General features: G+C 36.7%; 1 protein-coding gene across 1 annotated transcript; it reads left to right on the forward strand.

Annotated features, from left to right (window-relative positions):
• Positions 1 to 206: 206 nt before the first annotated feature.
• Positions 207 to 16,910, forward strand: LOC113500985 (sodium/potassium-transporting ATPase subunit beta-1-like). Its single transcript, XM_026881942.1, has 7 exons — positions 207 to 464; positions 8,760 to 8,888; positions 11,111 to 11,227; positions 13,384 to 13,484; positions 13,928 to 14,026; positions 14,439 to 14,595; positions 15,162 to 16,910. The coding sequence occupies exons 1-7, from the start codon at positions 326 to 328 to the stop codon at positions 15,305 to 15,307; spliced, it is 888 nt and encodes a 295-aa protein (XP_026737743.1). The 5' UTR covers positions 207 to 325; the 3' UTR covers positions 15,308 to 16,910.
• Positions 16,911 to 17,799: the final 889 nt, after the last annotated feature.

Genomic DNA, 17,799 nt, shown 5'->3' on the forward strand with positions numbered 1-17,799 from the left:
AGATAAAACAATAATAAATTTACATAAATATGTATTAAACGGTTATCTAACAAATTTTGCCCAGGTTAAAAATAAAAGATCTTGAGTTGTGATTGAATTCCCAAGCACAGTCTTGCGATTATCAAATCCTTGATAAAATCATAAATCATAAAGCAACCACGAAGCCCCTGACATTATCAAACAAGACTAACTTCACAGTTTAACTACAACGCGGAGTTGCGTACGCGCAGTGTACCCGACATCGTCGCGGAAAGCGGCCGCGCAATACTTAGTACTACGAGATTTCGATAAACTCGGTCCGTGCATCGTAAATATTTAGTTGAAAATGGCCAGTAAAGCGAATGGGATTGAAGAGTCGTGGGCTCGGGCCCCACCACCGAAGGGCACGTTCTTCTCGCGACTGACAAACGCTATTTACAATACTGAAGAGAACAGTTTCTTGGGACGGACGCCGAAACGATGGGGTGAGTGATTTTTAGGATTAGATTTATGTCATACAGTGAAAGGTTTGTGAGAGATTAGATTTTTATTAAGAACTCTGATTAATTTTGCTGTGGTTTTAGTACGGCACATACTACGGGTATAGTCAGTCACTTCAGTCAGATATCTCCTAGCCTTCCAGCTAGCAGAAATTGGTTTTGTAAAATGTAAATAAAACTGTATTAATAAATCTGTAAAGTATAGTATACACTATATTAAATCCAAGTACTTAAGTTATCTCATAAATTTGAGATCGTAAAATCAGGGGGGCTTTAATAGGGACATTTAGGGCGAAATTTAAATAAATGGCTCAAATAAAAACACGTAACTTTGACGTATAATTTCCAAATTCGAGCATTTTCTATTGCCGTTAACGATTGTAGAAATGTCACTTCTTTAGTGAGATAGAATACATACGAAGTAATGAAGTCACAATCATTTTACTGTTAGAAATATAATAATTAAAATTAAAATGACTAAGTCCAGTGACGTGTTGCTGTAATGTTTTGTATACTTTCGATAGTTTGCGGTTAACATACCTATGTACCTACTATTGGTACACAAAGCTACATAAGTATAGGAATAGGATTTCAAGTACTATCCATAATAGTTTTGATTACAGGGAAAGAACATACTAAAAGGATTCTATAATTTCTAGCGTGTTTTTGTACTAATAAAAAAAAAAACATTTTTATTAGCCTATCAATAACTGATACCAACCTTGCTTTGAACCTAGAACGAGGTGTATACATATTCGATAATTTAACCGCTAAGACCACATTTGACATTCTTTCATTAACCACCAAACCACGTAGACAAGCAATAAAAACGTCAGGTACCCTCTATTATCGCAGTCAGGTAAACACGTATTAATTACAGCAGTTGGTGTGTTTAATGTGGATAAGGATCGAAATATATGTCAATCGATTAAAACTGCATAAACTAGTGTGGTTTATTTTACACATTTTATGCACAAATCACTTAACGTGTACTTTTCACGCGACATAAAAGCGTGAAACGTAAATTATTCGTTGTTTGCTAACATTCGGTAGGTACGTCTTGAATACCTACCTACTCGTCATGGTAACAATAATGTTTCGTAAGGAGGGTAGATGTGGGTAAATAAATATGTAAACAAACTGTCATTGTTAGAGATATAATTCCCAACAAGGAGTCTGCATTTTGGACTTGTGTCCCCGTGCACGTCTTTAAGAAGAATCGGGTCTATTACCATGAAGTTTTCCCGTAAATGAAAAGATATACGATTAATAATGAAAAGACATTAGAAATTACAATATCACATACTAATAATACTGTGTTACTTAGATAGTGTTATTGCTTCAAGTAGCAACAAAAGGAGGATGATCAGCTGACGCTGTGCCGGGACGAGCACAATTAAATTATTAATATCTTATTCAAACTTAAGATGTTTCAGTGATCCTTCCTATGAAATAGGTGTTGCATGAGCTATTAATGAGATGGAATTGAAATTTCGTAGTTTTAAATGACTCTCCCCTAATTTGCAAGCGCAAAAAAAAACCTTGGTAACTATAATCTTCTTCTTTCTTTGATACTTAAGTGCAATCTTTCTGTAGGTATCTTGTATAACATTAACACTTATATGGTTTCACTTATATGAAAAAGTATCCCATCTTCCCGTGTACCAGACACTGGTGGTATTACATCTAGGAACGGATCCCAGCCAGATCTATTTCAACGTACATCCTCTATAAAGATTCCGTCTAGCAACAATTTGCCGGCCACCGGACATTACCGCAATCATGAGTCCCCTACGAGTCACCTCCTGTCGCCTCCTGCCGCCTCCTGCCGCCTTCTGCAGTGGGAGACGCCTGTCACGGCTTCCTAATAGATCTATCGAGGTTAATTCTCTCCTTGGATACAGGTTTGAAGATTTGCCGACTTGACTAAGGAGGTTTTGAGTAATTTGCCTCATTAGAGTTTTGTGAGAATTGGCTCACTCGTCTTTTTGTAGTCTGGTTATCGGGTTTGTGACCTTTGAATTTCCGGACCAAGTTTGTGCTATGTTATAATTAGGATGTAATTAGACTACGTACAACATAATAATTCTGCTAGCCTGTTAATGTTATGTTGCTAGGCAACGGAATCTTTAAAGAGAGGGGTTAAGTATTGATTACCACGTTAACTATCAGTAGCTTAACGATTAAAGATTCTGAAGTTCGGAATCCAATTTTCCTCAAGAAGTTTTTCTTCGATGTCCTTCTTGGAGTAATTAATAACCTACTAAGTTTGCTACTTAATACTTTGAAACATGTTCACAGCTACGACGTTTCAAAATAGGAACGTATTGTACTCCTCATGAAATCATGTTAAAAACAAATCATGATGAACATGATCCAATGAACATCGCTCGCTCAGCTAAATATAAAATTACTTCGCCATTTGTTTTAGTAACAAAATACATCGCTACGTAATCCCTGCGCATTGACATTGCATTGAGAGCTAGTTGACGTAGGTCGCTAACTCTTATTACATATTTAAATGATTATTATGAAGAAATATTCCTAACCTAAGCTTTAGTGTGTGATTTTCTTGGTCCTTGATCAAGTATACGCTAGGTTATATCAGATGCGGATAAACTGACTTCGCTTTTTGCTTTCCTGCATTGCATGTCCAAATGATGCCTCTAACTTAGGCTATATTCCTCTTTTCTATTTACCTCTAAATATGAATTGCAAAGTAGACTACATGTCAGTTTTTTTTTAATTAATCGTAGGAAAGAATGAGGTATAGATGTGCATGTACCTAAAAATCATTAGGGGAGGCTTTTGTTCAGCAACGTATATCTTTTCCAGGATGAACTGATGACGATAGCTATTAAAAGCAAATATTGTTATCTATCTACGCAACAAAAATTGCAAAGCCGGATTTCACAAAAAACTCAACTCTTACTTCCATGAGAAATAGAGTTACAAGTACTTTTGTATCCAGCATAGGAGTATATTGTGTAATGTTGCAGCTTGAACACTTGCGAATTGTCTGTCTACCTCTATGTCACTCTTCGCTCATTCTGCCAGAGTGTATTTCTTGGTTAGCACATCATATATTCCAACTGCCCAGTTTAGTATTAGTCGCTTATTTATTATTGAAAATTGTTACGTGATACGATTGTTGATTGATGTAAATATTATGACAATTTGCAGTCAGGGTTAAGTGTCAATTGATTCGTTCGATATTCGGATGGGCGGTCACAGCGGGATTGATACGACAAGTTTGGTTGTATTGGAGTAGTGACACCGGAATGTAGACGACCTTCATTTCTTTTCTATTGTCAGACTTTAACAAAATAAACGGAAGGCGTTACGGTAACTTTTGAAAAAGTGCCCCCAATCTATATCTATTACTAATATATAAAGCTGAAGAGTTTGTTTGTTTGTTTGAATGCGCTAATCTCAGGAACTACTGGTTCAAATTGAAAAATTATTTTTGTGTTGAATAGACAGTTCATCGAGGATGGTTTTAGGCTATAAACCATCATGCTGCGACTAATAAGAGCGAAGATACAATGGAAAATGTGGAAAAAACAGGGCAGATATAAATCATAACTTATATCTTCTAACCACGTGGACGAAGTCGCGGGCAACAGCTAGTACCTGATAATTTTGGACAGACAGACGACATCGCAAATCTTGCTTTTATGTGAATCTATGGGTTTCCATGACATGGCTGACTGTGGTTAAGTGGTCTCGTGTATGAGCGGCCTTAATTCTATTGATACTTTTGTATTCGTGACCTTAGATTGTACCCTTTCAAAGTACTGATAGCAAAAGGTTGAATGCCTAAATCACAATACGGTTGCATCCTGTTGATTGAATGATTAAATAATATAATGTATATAAATACTGAAAGGTTTCTAAACATGACTGAAAAGGTTTAGCCCTATAGAAAAAGAACGAGCATTGATTAACACCCTCGTGGTTTGTAGACTTTGCTTTTTAGTTCGGAACCCAAGGTACCGACGACGGTCGGTCCCCTTGGTAGGTGCGTTATGAATTGCTTCGCACCTAACAAACTAGGGAGCCGTTACACATGGGTTCAGGTTTAGTCTAAATGAGATTACCTACTTCTTTTATGGACAATATAGATGTCTAAGAGTTCCAACGCCTGGCGAGAAAAGGTTTTTTCAGGGGGAAGAAAACATTTCATTCACTGTCAATGGTGTTTTATAGAAAAAATTCAAAGTTTTGGAAGACGACAGCACCCACCCAATAACTGATCACGCTGAACAGCTAATCTCAACTGAAGGTACTTTTTTATTGGTAAAGGTACAAATTTATGGAAAACCGTGTAAACTTTTTTTAAAGAACTCCAAATTATACTGCTTACTGCCCTCGACAACATCGCTGAAATGTACTAAATGGCCCCTGCTAGGTACTCCCTTATGGAGGTCAAACATTGTTTACACTTATAAGCACGGGAGTTACTAGAATAATACAGCTAATATAAATACCACTAACGTTTGTTATTGTATGGTGTAAACTGTAAACTTATACGATGGTAACATAAATTGGTAGGTGGCGTGATATTTAGCGGATTCGCTATCAGTACGAGACAGACATTTTTGGTCTACAAATATTTGATTATAACTACACTAAGGCCCTTTAAGTTAACATTGTCTAATAAGATGCAGACGCCCCTAAACTGGTTGTCAAAGATACAGCGAGTCCATTTGTCTTAAAAGAAAGCCCAGCACAGATTAGCCTATGCGCCAAAAAGTGAGGAGATTCTAATAATGGATACCTAAGGGTCGAACAAAGAATAATAGGTAATAATAAAAAAAAATCTGTTCAGAGGTTCAGAACTTCAGCGTGTTTAATAAACAAAGACAAAATTAGTAAGCGATAGACATAGATAGATATCTGTAGATTTACATAATTAAAAAGCTGATTATAATCTACATCCATTCGTAATACGAATCCTTTGAATGTTAATAAACAAATGCGATCACGGGAGGGTCGCATGAATAGTCATTTGAATAAGACCAGGGTTATATGTTTGTGAAGTGGTTTGCAGTGTATTCGTTACTTCATTCTCTAGCCAAGGACAAGGGGAGGTGGGATGGCCAGTCTTTTTTGGGCATTTGAAAGGAACGAGTTTTTTGACAAAAGCTTTATTCGGAACTCATTTGGGGCTGAACATTCGGTAGGGAAAATAATCTAGATGTGTTTGGGTTAAATATTCGGTACCCTATCTATGTTTAAAGAACATAAAAAAGTGAATGAGACATGAAAACGTGAAAAAGCCGTGTGCTAGATATTAAACGAGAGATATGAAGTGCAACTATGAAGATAAAAACTAATCAAGTGGGAATCAGTCTCGCGAATATGAGGGATCCGTACAAATATGCAGACAAAAACAAATATTTTTGTTTTTATATCGACACCAAAAATACATCATCTAAAATATTACGGATATTGCCTTTGGGCCATTGTTCCTCCTTTTTGATGACAGCGTCGGACGTTTAAAATTTTTAGCTGCTGCTAGGATATGAGCAAAAAATTTCCTACGTGAGCTGATTCTCAATCAATCGCAGGCAATGACTGAATGAGCATTGAGCGCGTCCTTCGTTCATTCACAGTCACATATCCAGTGAAGCTGAACGGCCTCGCGATACATAGATTAAAGATATAATTTGAATGTAAAATATAGTTCTATTGAAATTGATACAGTATTTAGATATTTAGCTATAGGGAAGGGCCATTTGAAGGACTTAAAAAATATCACAGTTGGTTTACTCCATAGAAATACGACATAATGTCATTCTCAATAGATTTAAGACACAGTAAATGTAGGTTTCTGAGAACTGTTACCAATGGCATTGCTGGATACGACCTCATAAAGCGAACTTAAAAGTAATTATTTGTGCTAATACAAAAGCAATACTTCGCGAAGGAACTTTTATTCAAAATTAATAACGTACTTTGACTTAAAAATGAGCAACAAAAACACACATCGATTAAATATACTCAGTCGAACTTGACCAAACTTGACTTGACTTGGCTTTTATCGGACCAAATTACAGTTTCTTCACGTTAAATGATAAACTTCGAATCAGCAACATTAGTTTTTCCAGCCCCAGATTATGTGATAAGAAATAGAAAAAGAAAGAGACGAATTGAGAACCTCCTCCTTTTTCTAGTTGGAAATTCGCATGTGCACTTAACGTAAATCTAGTCTTGTGTATCAATGGATTCCTAAACCGTTTCACCGCTCCACCGGCGAGTGACCCCCGCAGCCAATCTCCAACTCCTGCCGTGACGTCACGCGGCTCTACTTCACTGCTCGTAATTCTAATGTCCCGGTCAATTGGCGCAGCAGCGAAGTGTCCGCTTACATGTTCAGGGTCGTAGATACAATTCTCGCATCCGGGCAATGAGGTATGGCCCTACAGTCATTAGTGAACACGGCACCCACGTCATACGTTTTATGGGACTGGTGAATGTAACTGGCACTCATAATAGATCATCTTTTCAAATATTTTTTCGTTTTTAAAAGCGGCATCCGCTGTTTTTACAAACATGATCATCTGCTGCTTCCATGTCGGGTCTTTCGGTAGATATTTCTTATGAAATAAGCAGTATTATACATACACACATAAATTATTAAATGAATAGATAAGTAATAATATTGTTTTCACAAAATAATTGATAAAAACATGTTATTCAAATATAAAAACTTGATGACATTTCTATTGGACTAAGTTCACATCCAGTCCGAAGTTCTGAGGTAACATACATAATGCAGACGAATTGACAACTTCCTGCTTTTTAAATTCGGTTAATTAGGTCCAATCCCTTTTCTTTCCCCTTTTTATCCCTACTTAAGAAAGATACAGGTTATGTAGTTACACAGCTAGGACAAGTATTTATTTTCACTCGTCGGCGCCAAATACAGTGTTATGTTTTCCAAGTGTATGTATGTAGATGTTTGTTTGGCACGCTCTGTAACCTAAACGACTGAACGATTTGATTGATATAAGCTTGTGTCGTGTATGCATTAACTGTGGGACTGCAATGTTACCCACAGGTGTCAAAGAAAAATAATTGATCTTTGTTTTTTTATTAATAAATTAACAGGCTGGATTTTTTTCCATGTATAAAAAAAATATTTGTAATAAAGAGGCCATGGGTTTATTCAGAACTAGCTTATCGCCCGCGGCTTCGCCCGCGTGGAGGCCGGTTATATCGCGTTTCCAAGAGAACTCCTCAAAAATCCGGGATAAAAACTATCCTATGTTCTTTCTCAAGGTACACTCTATCTCTGTACCAAATTTCATTAAAATCAGTTCAGTGGTTTAGACGTGAAAGCGTAACAGACAGACAGAGTTACTTTCGCATTTAAATAGGGATGTAGTTTTACCATAATTCTCTCTAATAATGATTAGGTACTAAAACACAAAGACAGAACGAGTATTATTTAGAGACTGCTCTGCTCACCTGCCAAAACATATCGTCGTGATGTTATCGAAATTCTCCAGACAGCGACACCCATTCATATGTCATAAAAACATTATTCTGTGTACCACGAAATGCGTCTGCGCTATTCCTATCCCGCAGTTCAAATATAGAACGCTTTCGTCATCTATCACCGTTACGATTGATTAACAATTTGTAAATTAAACTTTATGTTTTTGGGACTAAGGTCTAAACTTGTTTGGTGAATATTTGGGTTAGTAGGAAGATCGGTTGTCATGTGGGCTAGGGCATTTAGGGCGTGTATCGACCTGTTACCTGTTTGTCAATACGTTCTGGTGACATCGTTAGGTATATTCTACTGGTTAGATATTAGCTTTTAGATCATAGTTTTATCCTGTACCTAGGAGTTAGGACTAATAAAGTCTACGCAAACCTATCTGCGTTAACATTTCAGCTTCGTAAGCTGAAGAGTCGGCGAAAATTTTCTAGGTACTCCTAATATGAATAGGGATGATAAAATACTGCGTATCTGCGATTTCATTGTTTTTTTATACTCGATTTCTACTACATTCGTAATTAGCAACAAAAAGTGCAATTTGAAGCAGGTTAGGTAAATTAGCGATCACATTTTTATGGAACCAATTTTGTGTTGTGTCTGCACGGATCGATTTATTTTAAGAAATTACTTTTTTGGGTTTCTAAATCTGTTTGTTTTATTTCGGTACAAAGGGAAAATGCTATCCGTTACATACTAAAAAAGAAAGTATCATTTTATCAGTAGTGACCTTATGAATATAATAATTTAACTTAATCCTTTGTCTCCAGGCATAATTCTGACCTTCTACGCGGTGTTCTACGCGGTGCTGGCGCTGATGTTCGCGCTGTGCATGGGGGGGCTCTACCTCACGCTGGAGAACAAAAGGCCTACTTACCTGCTGCACGAGTCTCTCATCGGTAAGTCACATACCTTCAAAACTGAAGCAACAACCTCCGGTATAGAAGTAGAGACCGCTATCCACTAGACCAAAAGGCATCGCATCAGACCATTAATTGACAGTTTTTCTGTAACCAAATCTTGAATTTAATTCGACGTCTTTCTGGTTTCCGATTGAGTGAAAATTTAGCTCGCATGTGCATGAGCTAATTTGTTGCTGGAGCTAGAATGTAGACATCCCGTTCCATGGGAGGTACCCCATCGATTTTGGATTTGTTAGAATGAAAAACAAAAGAATTGATTTTTTATGCATACTACTAGCGTCGCGGGAGATGTCGCAAACATTCAAGTCACACGTACACAGACACTCTGAACAAGCTTTCTTGGATCACACAAATGCTTGCATTATGCGTGGATCGAACCCATGATAAATCGCGCAAAGTACCACTTAAGTATAAGAGCAGGCTAGAGTCAGGTTGTCATATTCATATTCATTTTGATCGAAATGCCAAGAAAGAAAAAATCGTTACGTCACTAAACTCCATAGCAGAATATTCTTTAAATTTGTCTATAAAAAAATGTGTCTTGGATTACAATCTCTGACTATGCTGATATGACTGGCGATATAATTCTTTACAACAGACCCCTTAACAATTTAAATACTCAAATAAAAACTCTTAAAAGATTCTGAAGATCGTATAAAAAGGTAAATGTTTCGATAAATCCGAAGCGTAAGGTAAATGTGTAAACTTGCAGCGAGCCACTTACGTGTTGGAAGAGTCCCCGTAGTGATCAAACAACGTGCCAAATTCCTGTCAATCATTAGCGCTGATACCGATTGTTTAAAAAGTGCTAGTTAACATAAATTGCTCTCTGATTATAGCATTCATTTAGTCTTCAAGGTTCATTGGCCAGGCCTCATTTGGCTACTGGAAATCATATTTGTAATCATATTTGTCTCGGGTAGACAGAACAACACTATTTATTCTAATAAAGGCGATCAACTCTTCCGAAATCGATACACTGAAGCGACTGCAGCCATAAACAGACATGACGTCATAGTAGGGTTGAACACGGTTTAATAATAGGTTTATAAGATGAATTTATATTGTCGTTTCGCGTCACTCATTTATGATTCATTGATTGATCAGAATTTTCTTTAAACTACTCCGCATTACGCATTTAGGAATTTAATCCTCAAGTGTCGCAGAGATTTGACAAATATTAAATTCACATGCACAAAGACACATATTCAGGATAAGCATTCTAGGATCACAAAAATGCTTGTTCTACGCGGGAATCGACCCCACGAAACGTCGCGTTCTCTGGATTTGGCATGGTGACCTCAACCATACGGCTATCCATGCAGTCAATTTTTATTTTATCCCTTTTTTTTGACCCAAAAGGAATATAGGTACACATTAAGTGCATCTAAAAACTATTCAAACGCAGCATGCCTAATGTACGATTACATACAATGTGTAGTCAACTGAGAATAAAATCTAACCTACTATAATTCTTCAAACATCTCGTACAACAATATAATAGCAAGCTACATTAAATAATACGGTCGTAATACCTCGTCATTCCAGAGATTTGTCGAGCAATTGCCTCCTGCAGACAGGAACTGGTTTACTAGACGTAGGATGGCCATTACATAATAAAAAGTGCGGAACACTGGCCAATGTCGAGTCACCGCGCGACCAAATGATCTGACCTCCTTACTGGTCCTTAGTAGTTAGCAAGGAAACTGCTGGCCTTTAGGTGTCTTTGATACGGTGAAACTTATCTCAAAATGACAATGAAATAATATAAAAAAGTGTTTTAATGCCGTAGTCGTACATAGATTCTTCGGATGAATGATGAGATGAAGTTACGATTGGGTTGACGCAGCTATGAATGCTTTGAGAACTGGCTACGAAAGTTTATTATTGATCGAATGGACAGGATATTTAATGTAGATTAAAACAGAAGTCTTATAAATAATTAAAAGTCGTACTTGCCTTTTTTAGTGCCCATTTGTCAGATAAAACAACATTCCAAACTGCATTCCTATTACGAAACCCAATGCTATTATTTATGTGTATCATTGATTGCTTTTCCAAAAATTTAGAACTTCATTTCAATACCAATTATTGTTGGTCAATGTGCATTTAATAGTAATTAAGTATTTACTTCATTTTAACCCCAATTATAGCTGCTTAATTTTTTTCATAATTAACTATGTACTATCTTCTTCCAGGAGCGAACCCGGGCGTGGCGTCGCGTCCCCTGTACGAGACCCCCACACTGCACTACAGGACTCACAACACCTCCGAGTACCAGCCTTACGTGCGTCAGCTCGACGAGTTCTTCGGCAGTCAGTATTCTTCTCTATTTTGCTAAAATATGTACAAAGGACTTAAGAAATGAGGCATTTTCTACCAGTCAGTCATAACAACTAGTAAGTGCAATGGCAAAGTGTGAGGTACTTTTAGTCTCTTAGTGGTTCTTACAGGCAGTGAAGATAGATAACAAAAATACTATTAGGAATAATTAAGCCATCAATGAAATTGATGATCTATTGAAAATACTGAAGCGATGTCTCAAGTAGTGTTACTAGCCCCCATACCCCTACCATACCTATGTGCTTTTAATTCTCCTTACTTTTTAATTATGTGATAAAAAATACGTGTTCAATATTACATTTTTTACAAATTATTGGAATTAAAAAGATCTTGTTTTACTTTAGAGGGGGTTTCAAATTAACTAATCAGATTACCAACTATTCCTAAATTCTTGTGCATAATAATCTGAGAAGTCCGAAATCAACTACAAAAGATGAAGTGCATACGACAAACGCACCGCATCCTGCCGACCCCCATTCGCACAGTCGAGATGTTGTCGATGTATGTCAGGACCGCCGCGCCAGTACATTTCCACTAAAGTATTGATTCCCCACAATGGAGGTACATTGAACATGAGCAAATTACTTCAGCACCACACCCGCTAGGCGTGGTGTCTAGCTGTGTCTGTTTGTACTTCTATAGGGTTACAAATGATGGAATAATGTGGAATTCTTGGATAGTGTAATTTGAATCTTAATGTGATGATGGCTAGGTTATTTTTTATGTCTCGACGATTGGTGTAGATTTAATAACAATATTTTTAACTTCCACACAAAGAACTTACTAAGACTTAAACAGTATTTTTAGTCTGCAATAAAATGACAATTAGTATTTAATTGCCGCTAAGCTGACTTGCCAGTTAGCAGTTACGCGCTTAAATTAAAATAAACAAAACTTTTATTTCCAAATTCTATAGAGCTTTTATTTTGAACGGTATCATTAATAACTTTCTAATTCTTAAATTCCAGAAAATCAAGATGTTGCAAATATAAACCACTTTTAAGTATTTTCTTACACTTTATAAATAAGAGAAAAGAAGACGTCTATTTAAAAATATTAATAACATTTTCCATTTCGTACTTGGCACATTTTTATTTTGAATATTGTAAATTTCAACTATTACTAACTAAAAGATTTATGTACTCCTTCCAACATTCAGTTTAAAGATCTATGTCTGTTTGTCTGTGCATTGTTCATTGTTACGTATTGACCGTCCGTTTGGCAAGGCTTCACGTTTTCTCGAGGTCATTGTCTTCCCAACGGGCTGAAGCTTTCAGACGCTGCAGTCTGTTATGTCTTAATGTATTTGGAATTGTAGACTGTAGAGTGTTTTGAGATGATGATAATCCTCTCCCTATAAGCGTATTGCCTATATATGTTCTTCATCACGGAAAACTCTTGAGGGACCGGTCTAATACTATATATATATATATATATATATATATATATATACCATCAAGTTTCGCAGAGCAGTAATGAAATATTTTACTAATAAGGGCAGAATTTGCGTGGAATCTGAAAAATGAATTCGATAAAAAAACCTTACTTATACCTTCTAACCACGCGGACGAAGTCGCGGGCAACAGCTAGTAGCTAATAAACGGGTTGTGCCAGTATTTTTGCTTTTAGAGTTCCGTACTCAAAGGGTAATAAACTGGTCAAGTACGAAGTGTTATAGGCTAAAGAAAATCACATAAACAACAAAATTGGTCACCCATAATATTTATGACCGTAGCAAAGCGATCATAAAATAACCTCAATGTTTGCTGCATTTTAAATTATCACAGATGATCTATTTCTCGATCGATTTATTTTCGCTTTATGAACGGGCAATAAAAAATATATAGGCTAAGCAACGCGTAATACGGTGGCTAGTTTGTAATTTGGTGGGTAACCATTCTTTACTGCAAATATGTTCTACAAGAGTCCGCCTTGCAATTGCCCGGTTTTTCATGAAATTTGCATGTTTTGGAGACATCATAAGATAGCCAGATAAAGAGATTCAAAAGGGTATTGGAACCCTTACGTATAAAATGATTCGGCTACACATTGCTATATGTAATTGCGTCTCTATGTGATATATTTTTTCTTTTTCTTTCAATGTGTTAAATGATGTGGTGTTTTGCAGGGTACAGCGATGATCTCTGGTACTCCACGAAGACGGAGTGCACCGCCACCGACAGCTACGGGTACCCCAATAACCCCTGCATCTTCATCAAAGTTAACAAGGTAAGAATCAAAAAAGTTTTAATATTGTCATTGTTGGACCGTTGTCCACGTGTATTCCTTAAATAAGGATCTTCTCTTAAAGTTATCCCGTGACCTATAAACAATGCAAATAATTCGTTCGCCCGTCCATATCTGTTGTAGTATAGATTGTGGATGGCAACTAGTAGATAACATTTTACATTAAAGTTTTTACCAATGCCATTGCATGTTGGAACTGTGTTTCCGTACGTGTACGCTTTTTAAAAAGGGACCGCGAATGAAAATAGATGTACTACTAGCATGATTTTTATGACAGGAAATAGCCAGTAAAAGTGCACGATGAGAATAAGAAATTCAATACTCTTGAACTCCGTTCATTAGAATGGAGTTCAAGAGTATTGAACAAGCCTGGATATAAAATAGAGTACCTCCCACCTCAAATAAAAACTTTGAATTTCTTTTAGATTCTAAGCTGGAACCCGGAGTACTACAGCGTCAGCGAGCTCCCAGAGGACATGCCAGATGACCTCGTCGAGCACATACAAGCACTGCCGCCGAGTGAGGTGAGCATTTAGAAGTATGACTTAGCAGGACTTAACGTTCGACCTACCGAAGGAGGCTGGACAGAAGTCTCCGATACTCGACGATTTTCATAATCAATTTTCTACCTTATAAGGTCATTGAGGCGAATGACAATCACGTTCGAGCTACCACTCGTTTTTGTACATTGTTGTGAGAGAATGTTTGTAATTGTTCTTCATGAAAACCTCGAAAAAATAGGAGATAACTTAGACACAGAAAAAATAATCATGCTCATCAGACAAATCTTTGTTTGATTGAGAATCGAACCCACAACCTGAGATATAGCAGTCAGTACCGCAAACCACTAGACCAAGAGCCTAATCCAAAAAATAGGTCATAACGAAGGAGAGGAACTTTAAACTTTGACCTACAGTCATAAATTCCCCCACACAGCAACACCAAGTGTGGATCTCATGCGAGGAAGAGAAGTCTGACAACGAGACGCGGCTGGAGTACCCCTGGGGGCGCGGCATGCCCAGCAGCTTCTACCCCTACAACAACGAGCAGCGCTACCTGAGCCCCATCGTCGCTGTTAAGATTACCGCACCAGGTAATTTTCAAGATCATTTATCAAGCTACCCATTTGTTCAAGATAAGATCGATGCCAAATATCTCATGTAGTACCAGTAGCCCCATGTAGGTATACGGTATCCAGCTAAATCTATTTAGGTTGCACTAAGTTGTGCACAAAATTGATATCAACAACTCATTTTATTATGAACACAAACTTTAATATGTCCTTGTAATACCTATTTGCCTACCTTACCTGAAGGGTGGGCGAAACTGGGTGCTGTCCAATGTAAATGGTGCTGACCTTCAAAAAGTGCTACTTAGTAGCTTAATTTGAATAAATGAATTTTGATTTGATTTGATTTGATTCTCAACCCTGTTACCTCGGCAACATGATACCTCTTAGTCAGTTTGGTTATAAGATTGTCAAGCTTCTGAGTACCCGTAGCGACTGTCAAAGACCGAGATCCACATGGATGGTCGACGGATCGATCGTGTCAAGCGTAGCCTTACCTGTGAATTGTGATCGTTCTACTTATGCACATAACTTATCCACGAGCTCCTCACAAACAACCACTCCACTAGAAATAATTGTATTTGTTTCAGACAACAATCTAATAGTAATACGCTGCCGAGCGTGGGCGAAGAACATCATCTACAACAAGAGTCTGAAGGAGCCCTCCGGGTACACTCGCTTCCACCTGCACATCGAAGGCATTGACAACGGGAACAACACCGAGGTCGTCACATAAGCCGCAATGGACGCCGAACGTTGCGATAGATTAGTATTTATTATGCAGTTGCATAGGCTGGGTTCGCATTGGGAGATTTTGTGATAATTATTGCCAAAAAAATGAAATAAATTAAGACATGGGAAAAGGCTAGGCCAATGATGTGATTCTTAATCGCCGTAAAGAAGCAAACAGTTTTTCCCACTATTATGTGTGAGCGATACTTTAACGTAAACTTTAAAGTAGAAAAAATAAGAATGTGTTATAGTTGAAATTAACTTTTGAGAACGCTGGATTCGAAAATTCCTATCTGACTACCCTGAGAAGAAATGTCGAAACATGTTAAGTTCCGTATCAAGATTTGAGTTTAAGATTTCATCTTCAGCGTTTAGTAGTCCACTGCTGGACATAGGCATCCCCCAATGTGCGCCATAGCGCCCTGTCTTCGGCTTGCCGCATTCAGCATCCGCCTGCACTCTTTCGCAAGTCGTCAGAGAGTTTAAGATTTATGGAATGGCGACCTAATTAATCACAAGTATTCAAAATAATAATTTCAACAAAAGTCCAAATGTGAATTCAGCCTTATTTCAGCGTAAACTGAACAAAAACCAACACGTAACGTAGTATTATTTTAAATAACTCTATATCCCACACTAGAAAGTACAAAATCCTTTACGTCTATAGCTATAACTGAGTTAGTGTAAAGATATCCGTATAATTTTCTACTTTATGTCCCTTTCATTGAGTTGATTATTCAACAGCAAAAAAATTATTAACTTTTCTCGGTTTACGCTGTTTGTAACTGACCAGTGTTCACTTAGCATGTCCCGTATTGATATTACATAATATGTATATATAGCTAGGTGTGTATCTATTCGTAGGTATTATTATCCATTTGTATAAGTTATCAAATAAATATAATGAAAAGTGATAGTACATATGTATTTCAAAACACGAAGATGAAATAATATTTTCAAGAAACTTGCAGGGAAACGATTTCAGAATTAAAAACATACATTTATATAAATACTCTTAATAAGAGCAAGTTACAGTGAACGAAAGAGATGAAGCTATCTAGTGAGATATCTCTATCTCTTTCGCTTACCGTACCTTATAAAATTCAAATTTGTTAACTAAATATAACCTAAAATTGGTGGCAGGAACTATCTTTCCATAAACCTTATAATATTTATAACAATCACAATATAATATGTATTTATAGTTGGGAATACAGCTTTCGTGCTAGAGCTCCAAGATCTGTTAAAGATAAATGTACCTTATTATAAACGTCTCTCGTATGTTCGTGATCTGATTTTCGCTAATAGAGTTAGTTAGGCCTTAGTCTAAAGTATATAATAACTACCAAAGTTTTAGGAGATAGATCTACAAGTGCTAAAATATTCAATTTATTTTACAAGTCAAAGAGCACTCAGCATTTTGCCTAATAATATGGGTTTAATGACAATAATCTATTACCGTTTTTATAGTAAATTTTGTGAGAAAGTTTTATTATTAAATGATGCAATGGTTTTCTTCTACTTTGATTCGCAATCCCGGTAAATACGCGTGAGTACACCGTTGTTTGCTTTATTTAATAATCAATAAATTAGTGTCGATTTTTTAATTTGTTATTACTTTTATTGCTTCTATTCCAAATATCCATTTCAATGAAAAAAATCTTAATGTCAAAGTAACAAAAATTAATAGTTACAATAGGGATGACGACAATTTTTTTTTGCAGTGTCCGTCTTGTAGTTTTTTGTATAATAATGGATACGTATTTTTTAATTTGTCCCGCAAACATAAATTCACCAAACTACAGTGAATGAAACTTACGCGTGACGTCACGATTGTGAATAAATTTTACCATATCGTTACGTCACAAGCCCCCTCTTCTAAACTTTAAAGCAGTTAATCTTTGTCAATTCTAGTTTTTCTGAAAAAGGAAAAAATACGTGTCTCATACTTTTCAATTATCTAACTGAGGGACTAATGAGATTTTTTCTTTTTATACCCAGTCGTCATCCCTATTCCTTTTTGTAGTATTATAATCTGTTAAATAGATAATGCCGCTTTGTTTCTAGATGTCCGCTATGTTTGCCTGTTATATGTAAGTACAAATCCTGTAATTTATATATTCCACGAGAGAATGTATGTTTGTTTCGAATAAATATATCGAAATGATTGTACTTGTCTGTTTTATTGTAAGTATAGATGTAAACGCTTGACTGCATAGATAGCCGAGTGGTTAAAATCACAAAGTCAAACCCACTGAGCGCGACGTGTCACGAGTTTCGATCCCCGCGTAATACAAGGGTTTGTGTGATCCACGAAAGCTTGTCCTGAGTCTCGGTGTGTTTGTGCATGTGTCTTATGTGTTTGTGAAAGCCTCCGCGGGAAATAAATTCCTTAGTCCGGGAAACGTTTAAAAAAGAAACACTGGAAAGTATATTAACTTTAAACAAGTTACTAAGTACCCCTTTACTTTAAATATGGCCTTAATGACAAACTAA

This window comes from Trichoplusia ni, chromosome 15 (genome assembly GCF_003590095.1).
Source record: "Trichoplusia ni isolate ovarian cell line Hi5 chromosome 15, tn1, whole genome shotgun sequence".
Lineage (NCBI taxonomy): Eukaryota > Metazoa > Arthropoda > Insecta > Lepidoptera > Noctuidae > Trichoplusia > Trichoplusia ni.